This window comes from Tachyglossus aculeatus, chromosome 23, assembly GCF_015852505.1.
Source record: "Tachyglossus aculeatus isolate mTacAcu1 chromosome 23, mTacAcu1.pri, whole genome shotgun sequence".
Classification (NCBI taxonomy): domain Eukaryota; kingdom Metazoa; phylum Chordata; class Mammalia; order Monotremata; family Tachyglossidae; genus Tachyglossus; species Tachyglossus aculeatus.
In genome coordinates this window covers 9,217,868-9,243,135 of record NC_052088.1, presented here as the reverse complement: position 1 = coordinate 9,243,135, position 25,268 = coordinate 9,217,868, and the positions used below count along the sequence as shown (strand labels likewise).

The 25,268-nt window shown below is 47.8% G+C and overlaps 1 protein-coding gene across 1 annotated transcript in view; it reads left to right on the top strand.

Annotated features, from left to right (window-relative positions):
* Window positions 1-25,268, top strand: part of ANAPC1 (anaphase promoting complex subunit 1) — a 116,832-nt gene that overhangs the window by 63,038 nt on the left and 28,526 nt on the right. The window contains exons 27-38 of the mRNA XM_038765774.1: window positions 489-607; window positions 3,466-3,737; window positions 7,867-8,101; window positions 11,682-11,773; window positions 14,123-14,257; window positions 14,349-14,431; window positions 15,550-15,628; window positions 18,121-18,195; window positions 20,700-20,776; window positions 21,989-22,079; window positions 22,179-22,232; window positions 23,811-24,004. Coding sequence (XP_038621702.1) covers window positions 489-607; window positions 3,466-3,737; window positions 7,867-8,101; window positions 11,682-11,773; window positions 14,123-14,257; window positions 14,349-14,431; window positions 15,550-15,628; window positions 18,121-18,195; window positions 20,700-20,776; window positions 21,989-22,079; window positions 22,179-22,232; window positions 23,811-24,004 — 1,506 coding nt within the window. The remainder of the gene's footprint in view (window positions 1-488; window positions 608-3,465; window positions 3,738-7,866; window positions 8,102-11,681; window positions 11,774-14,122; window positions 14,258-14,348; window positions 14,432-15,549; window positions 15,629-18,120; window positions 18,196-20,699; window positions 20,777-21,988; window positions 22,080-22,178; window positions 22,233-23,810; window positions 24,005-25,268) is intronic.

The window sequence follows — 25,268 nt, the reverse complement described above, 5'->3', positions numbered from 1 at the left end:
GAAGGGGGAGACAGAGAACAAAACAAAACATACTAACAAGATAGAATAAATATGTACAGATAAAATAAATAGAGTATCTTGTATCTCTCTCAGTGCACTCAGTAAGCACTCAATAAATACCACTGATTGATGGATTGACTGATGGACTGGGAGACAGGGTACAATGGCTCTAATCCCACCCCAGCTACTGAGCTACTGTTTCATCTCGGGCTAAGCACTTAATCTTGCCGTGCTTCAGTTTCCACATCTGCAGAATGGCAATATGATCCCTGCTCTTCCTCTGTCTCGATTTTGAGCCCTGTGTGATATGGGGGCTGTATTTGGCCTGATTAGCCTGTATTTTATAATTAATAACAATAGTAATGTTGCCAATTTGTACTTCCCAAGCGCTTAGTACAGTGCTCTGCACATAGTAAGCGCTCAATAAATACGATTGATGATAATAATGGTATTTTTTAAGCCGGTTGTGTTTCTTCTCGTCATTTCAGGTTACTTCAGTTGTGTCAGAGGACCATGGCCCTCCCCTTGGGGCGAGGGATGTTCACCTTATTTTCATACCACCCTGTTCCAACAGAGCCTCTGCCAGTTCCTAAGCTGAATCTGACGGGTACGTTTTCAAGTGGAATTGGCACCAGAACGAATGCGCTCTTGGTTGTTTCCTTTGGGACACTCGCTTTCGAATCACGTCCTTTACGTAGAATAGTTAATCCTTTTAGATAAAAGCCCAATTCACTGTAAAAGGAAACTTGGAGTCCATATGGTCTTTGTGGGCAGGGATCGAATCTACCAAGGTTATTGGATTATTCTCTCCCAAGCGCCTAAGCCACAGAACGTGCCCAGAGGGGCAGTGTGGCCTAGGGGAAAGAGCACGTGGGTCCTAATCCCGGCTCGGCCACGGGTCTGCTGTGTGACCTTGGGCAAGTCGCTTCACTTCTCTGGGCCTCAGTTCCCTCATCTTTAAAATGGGGATCAAGACTGTGAGCCCCATTTGGGACAGGGACTGCCTCCAACCTGATTAACGTCTATCTACCGCGGCACTTAGAACAGCGCTTGGCACAACTTCTCTCCTCTTATGCCGTCAAGTCGTTTCCGACCCTCGCGACACCAAGTAAGCATTTAACAAGCACTATAATAATGATAATAAATGCCGCAGTTATTATTGATAGATTCCATTGATTGATCAGAGTCAAAGAGAATGTCCGTACGATGTTTAGTGTGGCAAAAAAATCGGAGGATGCGTATCATCAAAGTCAGCGTCCACTAAATGAAAATATTTCGGCAAAAGACACGAAGTTAGCTTGGAAGCCCTGAGTTGGCCAGGGATTTTTGTATATTTGCTCCAAGGCTTACTACGGTGTTCGTAATAATGACAGGCTGCAAAATGGTTTCCTTTAGGGAATCGATTCATGGTAAGTCATTGGCTCTTTAGAGATATCACTTCCATTCTTAGTATCCACAGCTATTGTTACAATTGCTGTCAGCAGTTAAATTGCCCAACTGCGAACGTATCTGTCAAATCAGTAATTAACTCCTCAATTGCATACAGGAAGGTTAACTTCATATTTACCTCCTACATGGATCCTAACTGTGATTTATTTTAGATCAATGTTAGATCAAAGTATCCTGCTGCACTCCCAAGGGTGACTCTAACTCCAGATCTTTAAGTGAGAGAGGATTCATAATCGTATCCGAAATAGCATCCTGGCATCAGCTATTATTATTACTATTATTACATTTGTTAAGCACTTACTATGTTTCAAGCACTGTTCTAAGCACCGGAGCAGATATAGTTATTCAGGTTGGGTACAGTCTCTGTCCCACCTGGGGCTCCCTCTCCAAGTAGGAGGGAGAACAGGTATTGAATCTCCTTTTTGTGGTTGAGGAAACCGAGGGCAGAGAAGTGAATAATAATAATAATAATGGCATTTATTCATTCATTCATTCAATCATATTTATTGAGCACTTACTGTGTGCAGAGCACTGTACTAAGTGCTTGGGAAGTACAAGTTGGCAACATATAGAGATGGTCCCTACCCAACAGTGAGCTCACAGTCTATTTATTAAGTGCTTACTATGTGCAAAACACTGTTCTAAGTGCTGGGGAGGTTACAAGGTGATCAGGTTGTCTCTCGTGGGGCTCACAGTCTTAATCCCCATTTTACAGATGAGGTCACTGAGGCCCAGAGAAGTGAAGCGACTTGCCCAAAGTCACACAGCTGACGAGTGGCGGAGCCAGGATTTGAACCCATGACCTCTGACTCCAAAGCCCAGGCTCTTTCCACTGAGCCACGCTGAAGGGACTTATCCATGGTCGTACAATAAGCCAGCAAAGTGGAGGAACGTGGATTAGAACCCAGGTCCTCCGGCTCCCAGGCCTGGGCTCTTTCCAATAGGCCACACTGCTGCTCAGCCAATAGCTGCTGCTTCATCTACCCCGCTTGCCTTTTCAGTCACAGTCACTTGTATTTATTTGCTTGGGAGAGTACGATATAACGATATAGCAGGCAAATTCCCTGCCCTCAGTGAGATTTCAGTCTAGAGAGGGAGACAGATAAGTAAATTATGGATCTAGATGTCAGTGCCGTGGGGCTGGGAGGGGGAATGAATAAAGGGTGACGCAGAAGGGAGTGGGAGAAGAGGAAAGGGGGGGGCTTAGGGAAGGCCTCTTGGAGGAGAAGGCCTTCAATAAGGCCTTGAAGCGAGGGAGAGGAATTGTCCGTCAGATCTGAAGAGAGAGGGCATTCCAGCCCAGAGGTAGGATGTGGGTGAGAGGTTGGCGGCGAGAGATGAGATCAAGGTAAAGTGAGAAGGTTGGCATTGGAGGAGCAAAGTTTGCGGGTTGAGTTATAGTAGAGTAGCAAGGTGAGGTCAGAGGGGTCAAGGAGATTGAGTGCTTTAAATCAATCAATCAATCGTATTTATTGAGCGCTTACTGTGTGCAGAGCACTGTACTAAGCGCTTAAAATAATAATGTTGACATTTGTTAAGCGCTTACTGTGTGCAAAGCACTGTTCTAAGCGCTGGGGGGATACAAAGTGATCAGGTTGTCCCACGAGGGGCTCACAGTCTTAATCCCCATTTTACAGATGAGGTAACTGAGGCTCAGAGAAGTTAAGTGACTTGCCCAAGGTCACACAGCAGACGTGGTGGAGCCAGGATTCGAACCCATGACCTCTGACTCCAAAGCCTGGGCTCTTTCCACTGAGCCACGCTGCTTCTCTGCTTTAAAGCCAGTGGTGAGGAGTTTCGGCCCAAAAGGAAAGTGGAGGACGTTGGGCATGCAGTGTTTTATGTCCAGAGGCCTTAAATTTCAGGTCCCGTTTAGTGCACACTCCCCCAGTGAGGAGGAGGGAGTCCTGTACCCCGAGGAGAGCCATTCCCTCCCACGTGGCGTTGGCACCACCATTAGCGATCAGTTTTCCGGGCTTTTCCCTCCTTCATCTCTCCCTCGCCTCCCCCGGGCAGGGCGGGCTCCTCCTCGCAACACGACGGTGGACCTGAACAGCGGAAACATCGACGTGCCCCCCAACATGGCGTGCTGGGCCAGCTTCCACAACGGCGTGGCCGCCGGGTTGAAGATCGCCCCGGCGTCCCAGATCGACTCCGCCTGGATCGTCTACAACAAGCCGAAGAACGCCGAATTAGCCAACGAATATGCCGGCTTCCTCATGGCCCTGGGTCTGAATGGGCACCTCACCAAGCTGGCCACCCTCAACGTTCACGACTACCTAACCAAGGTGAGGCCTAGCCCCTGGTTTTAATCTTTTTTCTTCTTGTTTTTTTTTTTTTTATGGCGTCTTGCGCTCCGTAATTACGATTGATCAAGTGAATGAATGAATGAAGAGCTTACCGTGTGCCAGACACGAAGCTCGTTGTGGGCAGGGAATGTGTCTCTTATATTCTTCCGTTATACTCTCCTAAGTGCTTAGTACACTGGAGAAGCAGCGTGGCTCAGCGGAAAGAGCCCGGGCTTTGGAGTCAGAGGTCATGGGTTCAAATCCCGGCTCCACCAACTGTCAGCTGTGTGACTTGGGGCAAGTCACTTCACTTCTCTGGGCCTCAGTTACCTCATCTGGAAAATGGGGATTAAGACTGTGAGCCCCCCGTGGGGCAACCTGATCACCTTGTAAGCTCCCCAGCGCTTAGAACAGTGCTTTGCACATAGTAAGCGCTTAATAAATGCCATCATTATCATTATTATGATTATTATTGCAGGGATCTGCACACGGTAAGCACTAAATAAATACGATTGACTAACTGTATTAAAGCACTGGGTTAGACACAAGCTATTTAGGTTGGACACATTCCTTGCCCCATGTGGGGCTCCCCTTTTTACGGATGAGATAACTGAGGCACAGAGAAGTTAAGAGACTTGCCCAAGGTCCCACAGCAGGCAAGTGGCGGAGCCGGGATTAGAACTCAACTCTTTCTTAATCCCAGGCGTGGACTGTATCCTCTAGGCCATGCTGCTTCTTTCTTTTTAATTCTTTGGCTCAGAGGGCAAAACGTCTGGATCGGTTTTCCAGAGCGGCTCTTCTTATTGACCCGGCCGCCGGAATTCCTTTCCCGGGTTTCGGAGGGGCGTGTGAGGCGTCCGAAGACTTGAAATTCCTTCAAGTCGCTCCGACGGCCTAGGTGCGGACTGGGTTATATCAATAAATACCAGATTTTTCTCTTGGTTCCTGGGGATATTTCTGTCGGATGAATACCGGCTCTCAGCCCCCCCGGCTTGGAAGCCCGACTTGGCCACCTCTGTGTCCGGTCGGTGGGTATCGTGCGGGAGCTCAAGCAGTGGTTGCCGTGTAACCCGAAAGGTGCCTTCTTGGAGGATCCTCGATCTCCACGCCTCAGTTTTCTCACCTGCAAAATGGGGATGAAAATTCCGCTTCTCCCTCCCACCGGGACCGTGAAACCCCCGTGCTGAATCTCATCTCGTATCTACCCTAGAGCTTAACGCAGTGCTTGGGACTTAGTCCACTATTATTATTATGATTATCGTTATTATTGTTATTTCTACTCATCTCTTTTCACCCAGAAACTTGGGAGATTCCAGGCCTTCTGGGAAGCACGGAGGTTTTGTGGGAATCTCCCTTCCTGCATTCACCCCTTCGGAGCTGTGCCGGGGAAGCGGGAATAATGATAATAGTAATTGTGGTACTTGTGAAGTGCTTACTCTACGCCTGGCACCGTATTAAGCGCTGGGGTGGATACAGGCAAATCGGGATGGACCTAGTCCCTGTCCCACCTGGGGAACACTGCCTCAATCCCCATTTTCCAGATGAGGGAACTGTGGCCCAGAGTAGTAATTATAATAATAATGGCATTTATTAAGCGCTTACTAGGTGCAAAACACTGTTCTAAGCACTGGGGAGGTTACAAGGTGATCAGGTTGTCCCACGGGGGGCTTACAGTCTTAACCCCCATTTTCCAGATGAGGGAGCTGAGGCCCAGAGTAATAATAATCATAATAATAATGGCATTTATTAAGTGCTTACTATGCGCAAAGCACTGTTCTAAGCGCTGGGGAGGCTACAAAGTGATCAGGTTGTCCCACGGGGGGCTCACAGTCTTAACCCACATTTTCCAGATGAGAGAGCTGAGGCCCAGGGTAATAATAATAATAACAATAATGGCATTTATTAAGCGCTTACTATGTGCAAAGCACTGTTCTAAGCGCTGGGGAGGTTACAAGGTGATCAGGTTGTCCCACAGGGGGCTCACAGTCTTAACCCCCATTTTCCAGATGAGGGAACTGAGGCCCAGAGTAATAATAATAATAACAATAATGGCATTTATTAAGCACTTACTGTGTGCAAAGCACTGTTCTAAGCGCTGGGGAGGTTACAAGGTGATCAGGTTGTCCCACGGGGGGCTCACAGTCTTAACCCCCATTTTCCAGATGAGGGAGCTGAGGCCCAGAGTAGTGAAGTGACTTGCCCAAGGTCACACAACAGACGAGTGGCCGAGCCGGGATTAGAACCCATGACCACCTAACTCCCAGGCCTGGGCTCTATTCACTCTGCCGTGCTGCTTCTCTAAAAGCTCCGCCACCGAACCGTCCCACCCACCCTTTACGGGAGCAGCGCGGGGACAGGGGTGACTCTACGGTCCGGAACGGGTCCCGTCAAGGACCTCATCCAAACTGCTGTGCCCTCAGGCAGTCAGACGTATTTATTGAGCGCTTACTGTGTGCAGAGCACTGTACTGAGCACTTGGGAGAGGACAACAGAACAATAAACAGACGCATTCCCTGCCCACAGCGAGCTTACATCTAGAGGGGGAGACAGCCACAGAAACAAATAAATTATGGATAGGGACATAAGGGCTGTGGGGCTTGCCGGGGGTAAATTAAGGGAGCGAGTCAGGGCAACGCAGAAGGAAGTTGAAGAAAAGGAAAAGGGGGCTTAGAGAGGGAAGGCCTCTTGGAGGAGATGGGCCTTCAATAATAATAATAATAATGATGGCATTTATTAAGCGCTTACTATGTGCAGAGCACTGTTCTAAGCGCTGGGGAGGTTACAAGGTAATCGGGTTGTCCCACATGGGGCTCACAGGCTTAATCCCCATTTTACAGATGAGGGAACTGAGGCCCAGAGAAGTGAAGTGACTTGCCCAGAGTCTCACAGCTGACAGTTGGCAGAGCCGGGATTCGAACCCATGACCCCTGACTCCAAAGCCCGGGCTCTTTCCACCGAGCCACGGGAGAGAGTCAGCTGGGGGAAGTGAGGGATGAGAGAGGAAGCAGCATGGCCCAGTGGTTAGAGCACGGACTTGGGAGGCAGCAGGACCTGGGATCTAATCCTGACTCCGCCGCTCGCCTGCCTTGTGGCCTTGGGCAAGTCGCTTCACTTCTCTGTGGCTCAGGACCTGCATGTGTAACCTGTGAGTCCCATGTGGGACTGTACTAAGTGCTTGGGAGGTACAAGTTGGCAACGTATAGGGATGGTCCCTACCCAACAGCGGGCTCACAGTCTAGAAGGGGGAGACAGACAACAAAACAAAACATATTAACAAAATAAAATAAATAGAATAAATATATACAGGTAAAATAGAGTACTAAATAAATTTTCCACTTGAGGGAACTGAGTCCCAGAGAAGTGAAGTGACTTGCCCAGTGTCACCCAGCTGACAAGTGGCAGAAGCGGGATTAGAGAAGCAGCGTGGCTCAGTGGAAAGAGCACAGGCTTTGGAGTCAGAGGTCACAGGTTCAAATTCCAGCTCCGCCAATTGTCAGCTATGTGACTTTGGGCAAGTCACTTCACTTCTCTGGGCCTCAGTTACCTCATCTGTAAAATGGGGATTAAGACTGTGAGCCCCCCCGTGGGACAACCTGATCACCTTGTAACCTCCCCAGCGCTTAGAACAGTGCTTTGCACATAGTAAGCACTTAATAAATGCCATTATTACTATTATTAAGTCACCTCACTTCTCTGGGCCTCAGTTCCCTCATCTGTAAAATGGGGATTAAGACAGTGAGCCCCCCGTGGGACAACCTGATCACCTTGTAACCTCCCCAGCGCTTAGAACAGTGCTTTGCACATAGTAAGCACTTAATATATGCCATTATTATTATTATAAAGTCACTTCACTTCTCTGGGCCTCAGTTCCCTCATCTGTAAAATGGGGATTAAGACAGTGAGCCCCCCGTGGGACAACCTGATCACCTTGTAACCTCCCCAGCGCTTAGAACAGTGCTTTGCACATAGTAAGCACTTAATAAATGTCATTGTTATTATAATCCACAACCTCTGACTCCCAAGCCCGGGCTCTTTCCCCGGAGCCACGCTGAGACTTTGCAGGGGAGAGGACTCGTCCGTTGGCTCCGAGGCAGCTGACTTTCTGCTCGGCCGGGCTCCTCCACCGCAGGGTCACGAGATGACGAGCATCGGTCTGCTGCTCGGGGTTTCCGCCGCCAAGCTGGGCACGATGGACATGTCCGTCACGCGGCTTCTGAGCATCCACATCCCCGCGCTCCTCCCGCCGACCTCCACCGAGCTGGACGTCCCCCACAACGTCCAGGTGGCGGCCGTCATAGGGATCGGCCTCGTCTACCAGGGCACCACCCACAGACACACGGCCGAGGTCCTCCTGGCGGAAATCGGTACGTCCGCCTCCGTCCGGGGGCTTCCTCGCGGGCTTTCTGGGGGCAAAGCGCCGGGCCACTTCAGGCGTGCTCCAAATCTGCCCTCTCTTCTCCCCGGCAAAACGATTTCTCCCTCCTTATTGACACCAGCGCCCACTGTCATCATCATCATCATCATCAATCGTATTTATTGAGCGCTTACTATGTGCAGAGCACTGTACTAAGCGCTTGGGAAGTACAAATTGGCAACATATAGAGACAGTCCCTACCCAACAGTGGGCTCACTGTCCCGCGCCAATTGTTCCAGACTTTTAACTCCCTCCTCAAACCCCCTGTATCCCTCCGTCCCCTATCCCTCTCCTCCAATTCATTCAGTCGTATTTATTGAGCGCTTCCTGTGTGCAGAGCACTGGACTAAGCGCTTGGGAAGTCCAAGTCGGCAACATCTAGGGCTGGTCCCACCGAACAACGGGCTCACGGTCTCGACGGCAAAACATACCGACAGGTGTCAAAATCATCAGAGCAAGTAATAATAATAATAATAATGGCATTTTATTAAGCGCTTACTATGTGCAAAGCACTGTTCTAAGTACTGGGGAGAAGTAGAAGTAGAAGTATTTGTTATGATTATCTACCTCGGCGCTTAGAACAGTGGTTGGTACATAGTCTGTGGCAGCGCAGTTCAATCTTAAATTTTCCACCTGGCTCGTCTCTGTTGAACTTATAAAACAAAAACATTTGGGTCAGGGCAGAATGTTTGGGTTCTAATCCCGGCTCCGCCGCCTGCCTGCTGCGTTGCCCTTGGGCAAGTCACTTCACTTCTCTGGGCCTCAGTTCCCTTCTCTGTAAAATGGGGATTATTATTATTATTAATAATAATAGTAATCATGACCTGGTCACCTACTTTGTTGATATCAGGCGTGATCTCCCTAAAACCTCCCCACCCCCTTCAACTCTCCTATCTTTCCCAGCAGTATCTTTAGAGGAGATCTCCTGCCTTCTCTCCAAAGCCACCCCCTCCACCTGCGCATCTGACCCCATTACTTCGCACCTTATCAAAAAACATTCGCCCCCCTCCCTTCTTCCTCCCGGACAGCCATCTTCAACTGTTCACTCTCCAATGACTTCTTCCCCACTGCTTTCAAACATAGCCATGTCTCCCTGATCCTAAAAGAAACCCTCCCTTGACCCCACATCTCCCTCCAGTTATAGTCCCGTCTCCCTCCTATCATTTCTCTCCAAACTCCCGAGCGAGTCATCTCCATCCGCTGTCTCAAGTTCCTCTTCTCCAATCCTCTCCTTGACCCCCTCCAATCCCCTTCACTCCACCGAAATTGCCCTCTCGAAGGTCTTCCTTCTTGCCGAATCCAATGGCCTCTACTCAGTCCTAATCCTCCTCCACCTCTCAGCTGTTTTCACACTGTCAACTGCCCCCTTCTCCTGGAAATGTCCAACCTCAGCTTCACCGACACTGGCCTCTCCCTGTTCTTCTGTCTCTGTGGCCGCTCATTCTCAGTCTCTTCCGCGGGCTCCTCTTCTGCCTCCCACCCCCTAACAGTGGGGGTCCCTCAAGGTTCAGTTCTGTGTCCCTTTCTATTCTCTATCTACACCCACTTCTTTGGAGCACTCATTGGATCCCCTTGGCTTCAACTACCACCACTATGCAGATGATTCCCCAATATACACCTCCAGCTCTGATCTCTGTCCTCTGCAATCTTACATTTCCTCTTGCACCTCTACTTGAATGTCCCGCCATCACCTCAAGCTTAACGTGTCTCAGACAGAACTCCTTATCATCCCACCCAAACCCTGTCCTTCCTCCGACTGTCCCATCGCTGTACAAGGCATCACCATCCTTCCTGTCTCCCAAGCCCATGGCGTTGTCCTTGACTCCTCTCTCTCGTTCTGCCCACATATTCAATCCAAGGCTAAATGCGGTGAGTTTGACCTTCCCAGCATCCCTAAAACCCGCCCTCTCCTCTCCATCCAAACTGCTAATGTCCAAGCACTTTTTTCCTATCCCACCTTGATTATTGTGTCAGCCTTCTTGCTGACTTCCCTTCCTCCTGTTTCTCCCCACTCCAGTCCATACTTCACTCTGCTGCCTGGGTCCCTTTTCTACAAAAACATTCAAGCCACATGTCCCCCCTCCTCAAAAACCTCCAGTGGTTGCCCATCCGAGGGGCAACCTGATCACCTTGTAACCTCCCCTGGGCTTAGAACAGTGCTTTGCACATAGTAAGCTCTTAATAAATGCCATTATTGTTATTATTATTGTTCTTTCCACCTCCGCAACTAACAGAAAACCCTTAACATCAGCTTTTAATCACTCAATCACCTTGCCTCCTTCTACCTTGCCTCGCCACTCTCCTACTCTGACCCAGCCCGCATACTTTACTCCTCCGGTGCCAACCTCTTCACTGTCCCTCAATCTCTATCTCGCCGCCAACCCCTCGCCCACTTCCTGCCTCTGGCCTGGAATGTCCTCCCTCTTCGTGTCCGACAGACAATTACTCTCCCCCCACTTCAAAGCCTTATTGAAGGCCCACCCCCTCCAAGAGGCCTTCCCGACTAAGCCCTGCTTTCCTCTTCTCCCACTCCCTTCTGCGTCGCCCTGACTTGCTCCCTATATTCATTCCCCCTCCCAGTCCTACAGCATGTAAGCACATATCTGTAATTTTATTTATTTATATTAATGTCTGTCTTCCCCTCCAAACTGTGAGCTGGTCGTGGGCAGGGAATGTCTGTTATATTGTTATATTGACTTGTTACACCGTGTTGCTCTGCACACAGTAAGCTCTCAATAAATACAGTTGACTGATTGACTGCTTTGCCTGTAAGAAAATAATTGATTATGTAAATCCCACCCTGAGGCACTTTGGTGAAACAGCGTGGCTCAGTGGAAAGAGCCCAGGCTTGGGAGTCAGAGGTCGTGGGTTCTAATCCCAGCTCTGCCACTTGTCAGCTGTGTGACTTTGGGCAAGTCACTTCACTTCTCTGGGCCTCAGTTCCCTCATCTGTAAAATGGGGATTAAGGCTGTGAGCCCCACGTGGGACAACCTTGATTACCTTGTATCCCCCCCCCCCGCCCCCCAGTGCTTAGAACAGTGCTTGGCACGTAGTAAGTGCTTAACAAATGCCAACACTGTTACTATTATTATTAGCTTTAAGTAGCCAATGTCTTTTCCTTTTTTGTTGGGGGGGTTGGGGGGGTGGACTTTGGTCTGACAGCTCAGTGGAAAGAGCCCGGGCTTTGGAGTCAGAGATCATGGGTTCAAATCCCAGCTCCGCCAATTGTCAGCTGTGTGACTTTGGGCAAGTCACTTCACTTCTCTGGGCCTCAGTTGCCTCATCTGTAAAATGAGGATTAAGACTGAGCCCTCTTTGGGACAATCTCATCACCTTGTAACCTCCCCAGCACCTAGAACAGTGCTTTGCATATAGTAAGCGTTTAATAAATGCCATTATTATTATTATTACATAGGTCAGGAGTCACTGTACGTGACCAGAAAGCTTAATTTATTTAAATGTTGATACAAAGTTGAATTTCTTAAATGGGGCAACTTCCTAAAATCCCATATGTCTTGTTTTTGGACAGGGCGTCCACCGGGCCCCGAAATGGAATACTGCACGGATCGGGAATCGTATTCCTTAGCAGCTGGACTGGCTCTGGGCATGGTATGCTTAGGGGTAAGCACCTATTCTTTATTCTTTCCTTTTTTGTAAGTGGTTATTATGCACTTGCTATGTGCCAGGCACTGTACTAAGCGCTGGGGTAGGTCCACATGGGGCTTCCACTCTTAATCACCATTTTACAGATGAGGAAATTAAAGTCACACAGCAGACAGATTTGTTGGGTTTTTTTTTTTTTTTTTGCCATGGTACCTGTTAAGCGCTTACTGTGTGCCAGGCACTGTCCTAAATTCTGGGGTAACGATGAGGTAATCAGGTTGGACCCATTCCATGTCCCACTTGGGGCTCCTAGTTTCAATCCCCATTTTCACAGACGAGGTAACTGAGGCGTGGAGAACCATTCCATATCCCACGTGGGGCTCCTAGTCTCAATCCCCGTTTTCACAGACGAGGTAACTGAGGCGCGGAGAACCATTCCATGTCCCACATGGGGCTCCCAGTTTCAATCCCCGTTTTCACAGACGAGGTAACTGAGGCACAGAGAACCATTCCATGTCCCACATGGGGCTCCTAGTCCCAATCCCCGTTTTCACAGACAAGGTAACTGAGGCGTGGAGAACCATTCCATGTCCCACATGGGGCTCCTAGTCTCAATCCCCATTTTCACAGATGAGGAAACTGAGGTGGGGAGAACCATTCCATGCCCCACATGGGGCTCCCAGTCTCAATCCCCATTTTCACAGACGAGGTAGCTGAGGCATGGAGAACCATTCCATGTCCCACATGGGGCTCCCAGTCTCTCAATCCCCATTTTCACAGACGAGGTAACTGAGGTGCGGAGAACCATTCCATGTCCCATATGGGGCTCCTAGTCTCAATCCCCATTTTCACAGACGAGGTAACTGAGATGCGGAGAACCATTCCATGTCCCATATGGGGCTCCTAGTCTCAATCCCCGTTTTCACAGACGAGGTAACTGAGGTGGGGAGAACCATTCCATGTCCCACATGGGGCTCCCAGTCTCTCAATCCCCATTTTCACAGACGAGGTAACTGAGGTGCGGAGAACCATTCCATGTCCCATATGGGGCTCCTAGTCTCAATCCCCGTTTTCACAGACGAGGTAACTGAGATGCGGAGAATAATTCCATGTCCCTCATGGGGCTCCCAGTCTCAATCCCCATTTTCACAGATGAGGTACCTGGGGTGTGGAGAACCATTCCATGTCCCACATGGGGCTCCCAGTCTCAATCCCCGTTTTCTCAGACGAGGTAACTGAGGCGCAGAGAACCATTCCATGTCCCACATGGGGCTCCCAGTCTCGATCCCCATTTTCACAGACGAGGTAACTGAGGTGCGGAGAAGGGAAGTGACTTTGGTATGCTGTGCTACGTAGCACTGTGCTACGGGCTTGGGAGCGTATAGTACATCAGAGTCGGTTGATGCGTTCCCCGCCCACAAGGAGCTTACAGTGCTAGAACAGTGCTTTGCACATAGTAAGCGCTTAATAAATGCCATCATTATTATTATTATAGTGCAGAGTGGCTCAGTGGAAAGAGCCCGGGCTTTGGAGTCAGAGGTTATGGGTTCAAATCCCAGCTCTGCCAATTGTCAGCTGTGTGACTTTAGGCAAGTCATTCACTTCTCTGGGCCTCAGTTCCCTCATCTGTAAAATGGGGATGAAGACTGTGAGCCCCCCCGTGGGGCAACCTGATCACCTTGTAATTTCCCCAGTGCTTAGAACAGTGCTTTGCACATAGTAAGCACTGAATAGATGCCATCATTATTATTATTATTATTGTTTGGACTATGCTGGAAATCCTACATTTTGAGAATTGCCCACCATATTTTTGTTTGGTTGGAAAATCAGTTCAGTCACTCTCTGGTCTAATGCTCTTGTGAAGCTCTAGACTGTAAACTCGTTGCAGGCAGGGAATGTGTCAGTTTATTGTTGTTGCGTCCTCTCCCAAGCGCTTAATCCAGTGCTCTGCACACAGTAAGCACTCAATAAATATGATTGAATTTCATTCATTCAATCGTATTTATTGAGCGCTTACTGTGTGCAGAGCACTGGACTAAGCACTTGGGAAGTACACGTTGGCAAAATATAGAGACGGTCCCTACCCGACAACGGGCTCACAGTCTAGAAGGGGGAGACAGACCACAAAACACGTAGACAGGTGTCAAAATCGTCAGAACAAATAGAATTATAGCTATGTGCACATCATTAACAAAGTAAATAGACTGTGAGCCCGTTTTCGGGTAGGGACCATCTCTATATTTTGCCAGTGTGTACTTCCCAAGTGCTTAGTCCAGTACTCTGCACACAGTAAGCGCTCAATAAATACGACTGAATGAATGAATGATGATGATGAATAAAGAGGATCTCCATTTCCTTGCCATCCAGCACGGCAGCAACCTGATCGGCATGTCCGACCTCAACGTCCCCGAGCAGCTCTATCAGTACATGGTGGGAGGACACCGACGCTTCCAAGCGGGCATGCACAGGGAGAAACACAAATCTCCAAGCTACCAGATCAAGGTGAGCCACCGAGTCAGAGCCGGACGCCGGCAGCGTCCCAGGGATGTGGGCGCGCGAAATCCCGACTGATTCCCGTCGTCCTGTTTGGCAGGAGGGAGACAGCATCAACGTGGACGTCACTTGCCCGGGCGCTACGCTGGCCCTGGCTATGATCTATTTGAAAACCAACAACAGGTAACTGCTGCCAGGGTCCTTCGCGTCGCGATGCCGCTGGTTTGTCTGGGGGCCATTGTCTTGTACATATTTACTATTCTATTTATTTTGTTAATGATGTGCATCTAGCTTTAATTCTGTTTGTTCTGATGACTTGACACCTGTCCACATGTTCTGTTTCGTTGTCTGTCTCCCACTTCTAGACTGTGAGCCCATTGTTGGGTAGGGACCGTCTCTATATGTTGCCAACTTGTACTTCCCAAGTGCTTAATACAGTGCTGTGCACACAGGGAGCGCTCAATAAATACGATTGAATGAATGGAGGGACTTCTTGCCCGTGGAGGCCCCCCGCTTTCTTAGGCCTCCTGCTATGGAGGGGGAAAGGGGATTGGAAAATCCCCAGGTTTCAGTACCTTCAAGATGTCGTTCATTCATTCAGTCATATTTATTGAGCACTTTCCACATGCCGAGCGCTGTACCGAGTGCTTGGGAGAGGACAGTATTCCTTGCCCACAGTGACCTTACAATCCAGAGGGAGAGCCAGGTGCTAATATAAATAAAGAAATTACAGATGTGCGCATAAGTGCTGTGAGGCTGGGAGGGGGGATGAATAAAGGAGCAAGTCAGGGCAGCACGCATTACAGTTTGTGCCTTTGAATACTGAATTCCAGTTTCCCTGCTCACTTCTCAACTGAGCTTTCCCTTTCGGTTATTTGAAATGAGTCCCGATTCTTCTTGACCTAAAGAAGACCGCGTTGCTCTTGGAGAGAGGAAAAAAGAAATAGCACCTGTGAAAAATTATTTTCATGTTAACTATAGGCTCCAATCATTCGTATTTATTTAGCGTTAAGTACGTGCAGAGCACTGTACTAAGTGTTTGGGAAAGTACAACGCTTACAGTCTAAAGGGAACGGCCGGGCCCGATTCAATGACACCGGGATTGTGATGTCAGTCTTATTGCGAGTGAGTAGCTAAAACTGGGGAAGAAGTCAGGTCTTTTAAGTTTCTAGGATTTCTTTTCAATCAGCTAAATATAGAATAGTATGTAGCTAATACTTTGATTTACGTTACCTCCTGGGGGGGAAAAGCGAAGTTTGTGTTGAAACCTTTGTCTTACAAATGTCATTCTGCTCAAACAGATCCATTGCTGACTGGCTTCGGGCTCCTGACACCATGTATTTGCTGGATTTTGTGAAACCAGAATTTCTCTTGCTCAGGGTATGGTTTCGTGTGGTTTGGGAACTCTGAAACTCTGAGTAAATGACTCTGAAGGAAACTATGACCCTCTAAAGTGCTTGTCCCGTATTGATTTACTTGCACATTTTCCCCAAACAAAAAACTTTCAGCTTGCACATGAGATTTTTAGAGAGCGTCAGAAGTAAATTCAGTATTTCTGCATGGTGTGCCCCATTAAAATCAATGGCAAATCCCGCTTAGCCCGTGAGCCCCATGTGGGACAGGGACTGTTTCTCCGACCTGATCACTTTGCACCGGTCCCATGCTGTTGATTGAGAAAGCCGAATTCTCCTTCATTCAGGTCATTCAGTCGCATTTATTGAGTGCTTCCGGTGTGCAGAGCACTGTACTATGCGCTTGGGAGAGTACAGAAGAATGAGAAACAGGCGTATTCCCTGCCCACCACGAGCTTACAGCCTAGAGGGATTCTTCTTCCTCCAGCAGGTGTTAGCATATGGAATTCATGGTTGAAGGAGCCACGTTGGGTCACTGGAGGGAAATTTAGGAATGGATAGCGGGGAATTAGGGGTTGTGATTGATCTGTCAGGATGACCGCCCAGGATACCGTCCTTCTGTCGTCAGAGGCAGAATCATGAGCGGGGTGCATTGTGAGTCTGGCACAGTAAATGGCATTGTGAACAGTCGTATGTTCTTCAAGAATAAATTGCAAGGAAAATAATAATAATAATAATTGTGGTATTTAAGCGCTTACTGTGTGCCAGGCACTCTACTAAACCCTGGGATGGATATAAGCAAATCGGGTAGAATACAGTCCCTGTCCCTTATGGGGCTCACAGTCTCAATCCCCATTTTCCAGATGAGGTAACTGAGGCCCAGAGGAGTGAAGCGACTCACCCAGGGTCACACAGCAGAAAAGTGGCGGAGCCGGGATTAGAACCCAGGTCCTTCTGACTGACTGCCAGGCCCCGCTCTATCCACTAGGCCATTCTGCTTCTCAGTGAGGAATGTAACGAAGAACACCCTCCTTACAGCAAACGCTTTAGCCCGGTGGACAAGACTTCTAGACTGTGAGCCCGTCGTTGGGTAGGGACCGGCTCTAGATGTTGCCGATTTGCACTTCCCAAGCGCTTAGTCCAGTGCTCTGCACACAGTAAGCGCTCAATAAATACGACTGATTGAATGAACGAATGAATGAGGACGGCACAGACCTAATCAATCATTCGATCTGTGGTGCTTATTGAGCACTTTCTGGGGACAGAGCACCATCCTAAGCGCTTGGGAGAGTCAGTAGGCACGTTCCCTGTCCACAAGGCTCGTAAAGTCTCGACGGGGAAGCAGATGACTTGAAAGACTGGTTGGTGTCTCTGTAGATTCCCAGAACAATTGCAGAAAACCTGAAGGCTGCTGTACTTCTAATCCTGGTCCTGCCCCTTGCCTGCCGTGTGACATTGGGCGAATCACACAAGTTCTCCAGTTTCCTCATCTTTAAACTGGAAATTCTGTACCCGCCCTCCCTCTTATTTAGACTCTGAGCCCCGTGTGGGACCTGATTATCTTGAATCTACCTCAGGACTTAGTACAGTGAGTGGCACAAAGTGCTTAACACATACTATTCTTATTATTCGCTAACAATGTAATCGAGAGAACTCGCAGACCTTCCCTTCTAGGGACCCAGAAACACGGGGCAACAAACCATCTGCTTAAGAGGGATTTGAATGAATTTTGCCATGGGACAAGGGAATGGGTTAATTAGCCTCTGTTCCTTGTAGCCTTGAGTTTCAGAGAAAGAGAGAAAGAAAAAGAAAGAAGAAGAGAAAGAAAGGAGAGAAAATATGAATATTGAACAGTCTCAAAGTGAGGTGTCAGTGCAAGGATTAGCCCCCACAGAAGCTATGAACAAAGAAACCAGGCTCTGTTTTCCCAAGTAACCAATTGGTAGTCTCTATTGAGGACTGACTTTGTGCGTAGCACTGCAAATACAATAGAATTAGTGGACAGAGGACTTACCCTCAAGGAGCTTACCATCTAGCAAGGGATACCGACCCTAAAATGTTCATCATGGATGCTCTTTGGGCCAACCTGTCTTAGAGCCTCTATCATGGAGGTTTCTTCTTGCTGAACTGTCTCCGCCCTCTGACCCCTTCCTAGGAGCCCCCAGACCAAAAACCCACCCCTGGGACCCCCTACTACAGCCTGGTACACCCTGACAGGCATCTTACTAGCCCCTTAGATGGGTGACGTTGGGATGGTTTCGTCGCCCACATCACGCCCATCAGATACCCGGCTGATACTTTATTCCCAAAGATCCAATGATAAGCCGGTCAGATATTTGTATACTCTTTTTGCAGCAGCAGTGAGTGCTTGGAAGCACTTCCCAGGTCAAGGAAGCACACTTGAACTTTTGTCCGTATTCACGCAGATCCCCTTTATTAAAAGACAATCCTCTACGTTTGCTGACTGCATTTCTGCCATTTAATGCTCTTTGTACTTTCTCTCTTTTTTTTTTTCCTCAGACCCTTGCTCGGTGCCTGATTTTATGGGATGACATTTTACCAAATTCCAAATGGGTCGATAGCAACGTCCCACAGGTAAGTAGGTTCGAAAAATAGCCCCGCCCTAGAGCGTATGATTTGCCCTCCCTGTGTGGTTTGACAGACTTCGTCATTCCGTCAAATGGACCCGGCCCTAACTGGTTATAATGCAAAGTCATTGAAGATAGCATCTCCTGAGGTTATCAAGACAGGCTTCTCAAAAATGTATCCGTGATGGTTTGATCCTATTTCAAATGTGCTTTTATGTAAGCTGCTATTTTACTCATGTGGTTAGAGGCAATTTTAGACTTCCTGCTAATGTGTGATTTTCATTTTAAGAACTCTGATACAGCCTCTTCCTGAGGAGCAGTGTCTTGGTTAAACTCTTACTGTCCACATGAATCAGGCAAACAACTTTTTGAAAGCTTCAGACCAAGAACTTGGTTCTTCCTTCCATGCTGTGGTCACCAGGCAGTGTGGTCTTCAGTTCTTTTTCAGCAAAATGTGGGGCTGTTATTTCTGTGAACACCCTAGATCTCTTGTAGTGTGCTCCTTTGGTGATCTCTGTTCTAGACAGTTAAGATCCTAGTACAGTGCTCAAGCACTTAGTACAGTTCTCTGCACACAGTAAGTGCTCAATAAATACGATTGATTGATTGATTGATCCATATATATTCACTGGGGGAATACACTGAATTCCTAAATGCTTTGACTTAACTCTTCCCCGAGGCTATTATTATTTAGCTCCTTGGTCCTCAAGAGTGTGTCTTTGGAAAGTTAAAGACAGTATCTATTTAATAATAATAACAATTGTTATTATTATTATTGTATTTGTTAAGGGCTTACCATGTGCCAGCCACTGTACTAAGCGCTGGGGTAGATACAAGTAAATCAGGTTGGACATAGTCTCTGTCTCACGTGGGGCTCACAGTCTCGATCCCCATTTTACAGATGAAGTAACAAGCGCAGAGAAGAGAAATGCACACAGTAAGCACTCAGTAAATGCAATTGAATGAATGAATGAAGTGACTTGCCCAAAGTCACAGAGCAGAGAAGTGCAGGAGCCGGGATTAGAACCCATGACCTTCTGACAGTAGTGTTCAGTGCCTAGGATTCCTCCTAATTAGATTGTGAGCCCCATGTGGAACAGGGACTGTGTCCAATCTGATTAAACTGTACGTACCTGAGGATTTAGTGCTTCACAAAGTGCAAACACTACAAATATCATAAATACTAATAGTGACTGGGAAAGCACGATTCAATAAAGTTGGTAGATGTTATTCCTGCCCACAAGGAGAGTACAGTCTACGAACGACTGCAGGCTGTTCTGTCGGTTCACTTATGCTTCCTATGTGGAATCGAAGCGTCCTCACAGAGCGCCTAACCTCCCCAGAATTTGTCCAGAGGTCAAAACTTCCCATCTCTTAGTTTCTTCGTCAATTACATAGTCTAATGCCCAATCTATTTGCCACCCTCTCTGGGCTTGACGGTACGGTGGGGTTATGTATCTTGAAAAGGTGATCTTGGCTTAGTGACAAGAACCCGGGCTTGGGAGTTAGAGGACATGGGTTCTAATCCCGGCTCCGCCACCTGTCTGCTGTGTAAACTTCACTTCTCTGTGCCTCAGTTGCCTCAGTTGTAAAATGGGGATTAAGATTGTGAGCCCCACGTGGGACAATCTGGTTACCTTGTATCTACCCCAGCGCTTAGAACAGAGCTTGGCACGTAGTAAGTGCTTAACAAATGCCATCATTATTATGATTATCATCATCATCATGAGTGGCTGTATTGTGGATTGTGTGGGTGTTTTTGGTTTTGCTTTTTATTTTTCTTGTTTTTTCTTTTAATGATATTTAAGCACTTACTGTGTCCCAGGCACTATACTAGGCGCTGGAGTATTTTGTATTTCTTTTGTATTTAATCGTATCCGTTACGCACTTACTGTATGCAGAGCACTGTACCAAGGGCTTGGGAAAGAACAGTGCAACAATAATCAGTGACAATCCCTGCATACAACAAACTCACAGTCTAGTGAAGACTGTGAGCCCCCCGTGGGACAACCTGATCACCTTGTAACATCCCCAGTGCTTAGAAAGTGCTTTGCACCTAGTAAGCACTTAATAAATGCCATAATAATAATAATGATAATAATAATGGTATTTGTTAAGCGCTTACTGTGTGCAAAGCACTGTTCTAAGCGCTGGGGAGGTTACGGTGATCAGGTTGTCCCATGGGGGGCTCACAGTCTTAATCCCCATTCTACAGATGAGGGAACTGAGGCGCAGAGAAGTGAAGTGACTTGCCCAAAGTCACACAGCTGAACAATTGGCTGAGCTGGGATTCGAACCCATGACTTCTTGACTCCATAGCCCGGGCTCTTTCCACTGAGCCACGCTGCTTCTCACATCTGCTTTTAGTTGGACGTTAGAATGATCTGGGCAGGTTTCTGCAATTTTTGTGCATATATTGATGACACGTGGTGTACCTCTTCCCAAATTGCAAATAAGAGCTGCAGATTAAAAGGTGAGCCCTAATAAACAGGTGTCCTTGTTTTTCCACAGATCATAAGAGAAAACAGTATCTCGCTCCATGAAACAGAACTGCCGTCCTCAGAGGAACTGAACCTGGAAACCCTGGCGTAAGTAATGAGATGCGGTTTTCCTAAGAGGAATCAGTAATCAATCGATTAGTAATCGGCTGTATTTGTTAAGCGCTTACTCTATGCCAAACACTGTACTAAGGGCTTGGGGGGTATAGTGTGGTAGAGTTGGTAGACACGGCCTTGGTCTGTGTAGAGTCTAGCTGGGAAGACAGACATTAAAAGAAATTTCAGATAGGGGAAATGGCAAAGGTATTCGGCTGTGTACATAAATTCTGTTTGTGACAGTGGATAGAGCACAGGGCTGGGCATCACAAGGATCCGTGTTTTAATCCTGGCTCCGCCCCTTTCATTCATTCAGTCATATTTATTGAGCACTTACTGTGTGCAGAGCACTGGACTAAGCGCTTGGGAAGTCCAAGTTGGCAACATCTAGAGACGGTCCCTACCCAACAGCGAGCTCACAGTTGAGAAGACAGTGGGCTCACAGAAGGCTGTGATCTTGGACAAGTCTCCTCACTTATCAGCGCCTCAGTCCCCTCATCTGGAAAATGGGGATCCATTCATTCATTCATTCATTCAATCATATTTATTGAGCGCTTACTGTGTGCAGAGCACTGTACTAAGCGCTCGGGAAGTACAAATAGGCAACTTATAGAGACGGTCCCCGCCCAACAACGGGCTGCAGTCTAGAAGGGGCACAATCCTGTCCAATCTAAGACCGTGTCCAATCTATCTCGTGTCTACCCCAATACTTAGAACCGCTCTTGACACGTCTTAAAGCGCTCAACAAATACCATTAAAAAAAATAATAATAAATCATTTGAAAATGCAACTGGAGCAGCGTGGCCTTACCCCCTCAAATCAGCAAAGTTGGAGGGTTCGCCCAGACACGGGGACCACCCGTGGTTTGAGCCCTGTCCTTGATTTTGCCGGCCCCTCTCTTCCCGTTTGATCCGGGAGAACCGTAACGCACGAGGGCAGGAATTCTTGCAAAGAATCGCGGGTGGTCACGGCTGACAGGGAAGTGACCCGAAATGTCGTTCGTTTGAATTCTTTGTGCAGAGTTCTTGCTATGCGGGGATGAGTACAACCGAGACTTCCAAATGAATCAGAAGTCAATATAGCGAGTAGGATTTATTTTTTGCTTTCGACCCGATGCCTTCACTTCCAAGTCATTTGCGCTGTTTTCTTTGTGTAAATCCAATAATTACTAGAGTGCTTCTCGGTTTTACCTTGCTTTCTTTTTAGGCAAGCACATGTTTACATAATTGCTGGAGCCTGCATGTCTCTGGGCTTTCGATTTGCAGGCTCAGAAAACCTAGCTGCATTTTATTGTCTGGTAAGGCTCCGTGTTTCGCAGTGTTTCTATCTAATCGTCGGCAATGGCCTTCTCTCTTTTCTAAGTCTTATTTCTTGCACTTTTCTTTTTCCCCCCCAGTACAAATTTGCGAAAGATTTCATGAAGTGCTTGTCGGCACCAACTGCTTCCGTAGTAAGTCCTTTTAGGGTTTTCTTATATATTGACACGGTATTGTGTGATGCTGTTGTATCCATTCGTCAGTGGCACTCTATGAACTTTATCTGCACTTTGTTTCAGTTCAGAATAATTGAGTATAAGCCCCCTTATTAAGTCAAGACATACGGTGTTCTCATAATAATAGTGGTTTTTGTTAAGCACTTATGTGTGCTAAGCTCTATGTACTTTGTTACAGTTCAGAATAATTGAGTATAAGCCCCCTTTTTAAGTCAAGACATACAGGGTTATAATAATAGTGGTATTTGTTAAGCACTTATGTGTGCCAAGCTCAATATACTTTGTTGCAATTCAGAATAATTGAGTATAAACCCCCTTATTAAGTCAAGACATACGGTGTTCTCATAATAATAGTGGTGTTTGTTAAGCACTTATGTGTGCCAAGCTCTATATATAGCTTTTTGGGGTAGGCGCAGATTAATCAGATCGGACCCAATCTCTGTCCCACATTGGGCCCATAGTCTCAGTAGGAAGGAGAACAGGTATTGAATCCCCATTTTGCAGATGAGGAAACAAAGGCGTAGAGAAGTGAAATGACTTGCTCAAGGTCACATAGTGGGCGAGTGATGATGATGGCTTTTAATAATAATAATGGCATTTATTAAGCGCTTACTATGTGCAAAGCACTGTTCTAAGCGCTGGGGAGGTTACAAGGTGATCAGGTTGTCCCATGGGGGCTTACAGTCTTAATCCCCATTTTACAGATGAGGTAACTGAAGCCCAGAGAAGTGAAGTGACTTGCCCAAAGTCACACAGCGGACAGTTGGCGGAGCCGGGGTTTGAACCCATGACCTCTGACTCCAAAGCCCCGGCTCTTTCTACCGAGCCACGCTGCTTCCCTAAAGCATCTGTAAAGCACTTACTATAACTCAAGCACTATTCTAAGCATGTAACAAATACCAGATTGGACAGTCCCTGTCCCACAAGGGGCTCAAAGTCTTAATTCCCATTTTCCAGAAGAGGGAACTGAGGCCCAGAGAAATGAAGTGACTTGCCCACGGTCACATAGCAGCTATTCTAAGCATTTAACAAATACCAGTTTGGACACGGTCCCTGTCCCACAAGGGGCTCAAAGTCTTAATTCCCATTTTCCAGATGAGGGAACTGAGGCCCAGAGAAATGAAGTGACTTGCCCACGGTCACATAGCAGCTATTCTAAGCGTTTAACAAATACCAGTTTGGACACGGTCCCTGTCCCACAAGGGGCTCAAAGTCTTAATTCCCATTTTCCAGATGAGGGAACTGAGGCCCAGAGAAATGAAGTGACTTGCCCACGGTCACATAGCAGACAAGTGGCAGAGCCGGGATTAGAAACCAGGTCCTTTGGCTCCCGGGTCCGTACTCTTCTCCTTCTCCCTCCTCAGGAGACAGAAATCGTGTCCGATCCGATTAACTTGTGTCGTCCCCGGTGCTCGGCGCATAGTAAGCGCTCAATAAATACGATTATCCTTATTGCTGTGCGGTTTCCGTTGTCCGATTGCAACTTGAACACTAATCCCTTGCGTCCTGCCATCTCTCCTCGAATGGCACTTCCAGACGGGCCATTATAACTTAGAAACGTGCCTGAGTGTGGTGCTGCTCTCTCTGGCGATGGTGATGGCCGGCTCCGGGAACCTGAAGGTCCTCCAACTCTGCCGCTTCCTGCACAAGAAGACGGGGGGAGAAATGAATTACGGATTCCACCTGGCACATCACATGGCTCTCGGACTTCTCTTTTTGGGAGGAGGAAGGTACAGCGGACATCCTTTTTCCAGCCTCGGCCCCGGGGAAGAGCTTTTCAATCCTCTTTCTCCAGGTCGCAGGCCGTGAGAAAGAAAGCCCCGAAATCTGGTGTGGGTTCTGCCTAAAACCTTCACGATAGCCTCCGAACCAGATCAGTCAGTCGTATTTATTAAGTGCTTATTCTGTGCAGAGCACTGTGCTAAGCGCTTGGGAGAAGACAGTAGAGTCGAGTTGGTAAATCAATCCGCCAAATCTGTTTTGTCCTCGTGGGGGTATCTGTGTGTATGTGTGTGTGTTGGGGGGCAGGAGAAGGTGTGTGTCTGTGTGTGTCTGTGTGTGTGTGTACCTCTCACACACTGTTCAGGATATAGACTTACAGAGAGCTTACTGGGGGAAGCCACGTGGCTAAATTAGTAATACCGAGCTACCAAACTACACGTCGTAGTTAATCAAATCAAGCACTACCGTGCAATTTGAAACTTCAAATGAAACCCGTGAGGCAAAAAGGTACTTACTTATATGAGACCAAAGCTGAACAGAAGACTACATTGTAGGAGAGGAGAGCAAGGAGAGAGAGCATCATCTTCTAATCTCCATCAGAGTCCCAAACCTGGGGCCCTAAAGGAAGATGGAAAAAGTCAATCCCGCAGCCTGTTTTTCTCGGTAAAGCGTTTTCTGGGGTCATTACCCCCGGCTTTCCAACTCTCGGAGAGTCCTAGATGTCTCTTCGGAGAGAAGTCTTCCTCATGGATGGCGTGGCCCCAAGACTACTTGGCAGGTGGGGAGGAGAACCAGACTCACGGTCCTTCCACAGGCCCGGAAGCAGTCAGAAACCCGGAAGCCCCACTCTTAAAGTCGGCGTCGGCCTGGCCTCTGCTCTGTGGGAATTGGTCCTTGCAATTTATGGGAAATAGAGAAAACTCAGGAAGTAGCCGGTAGAGAATCAGTGGGGAAATTGAGCTAATTAGGTGGAGAGAGAATCAAGGGAGCTCAGCCCTGAGAAGGGTGTGTGTGTTTGTGTGTTTTGAGCAGGCACCAGGCCTCCCAGCCATCAGAGACATGAAGAGAAACGGGTACCATTTTCATTGAGGACAGGATAAAGGGGATTAGCCCTGGTGCAAGTGGGGAGATTTAAATTGGCTGTAAAAAGAAAAAAAAAAAAAGGACCGCATAACCCCTGCGAGGGGTGGCAAGTCAGACACTGCCACCTGGGCCTCAGGGAGCAGAGGAATCCGCTTCCTCTGGAAATTTTAAAGAAAAGAGATGACGAGC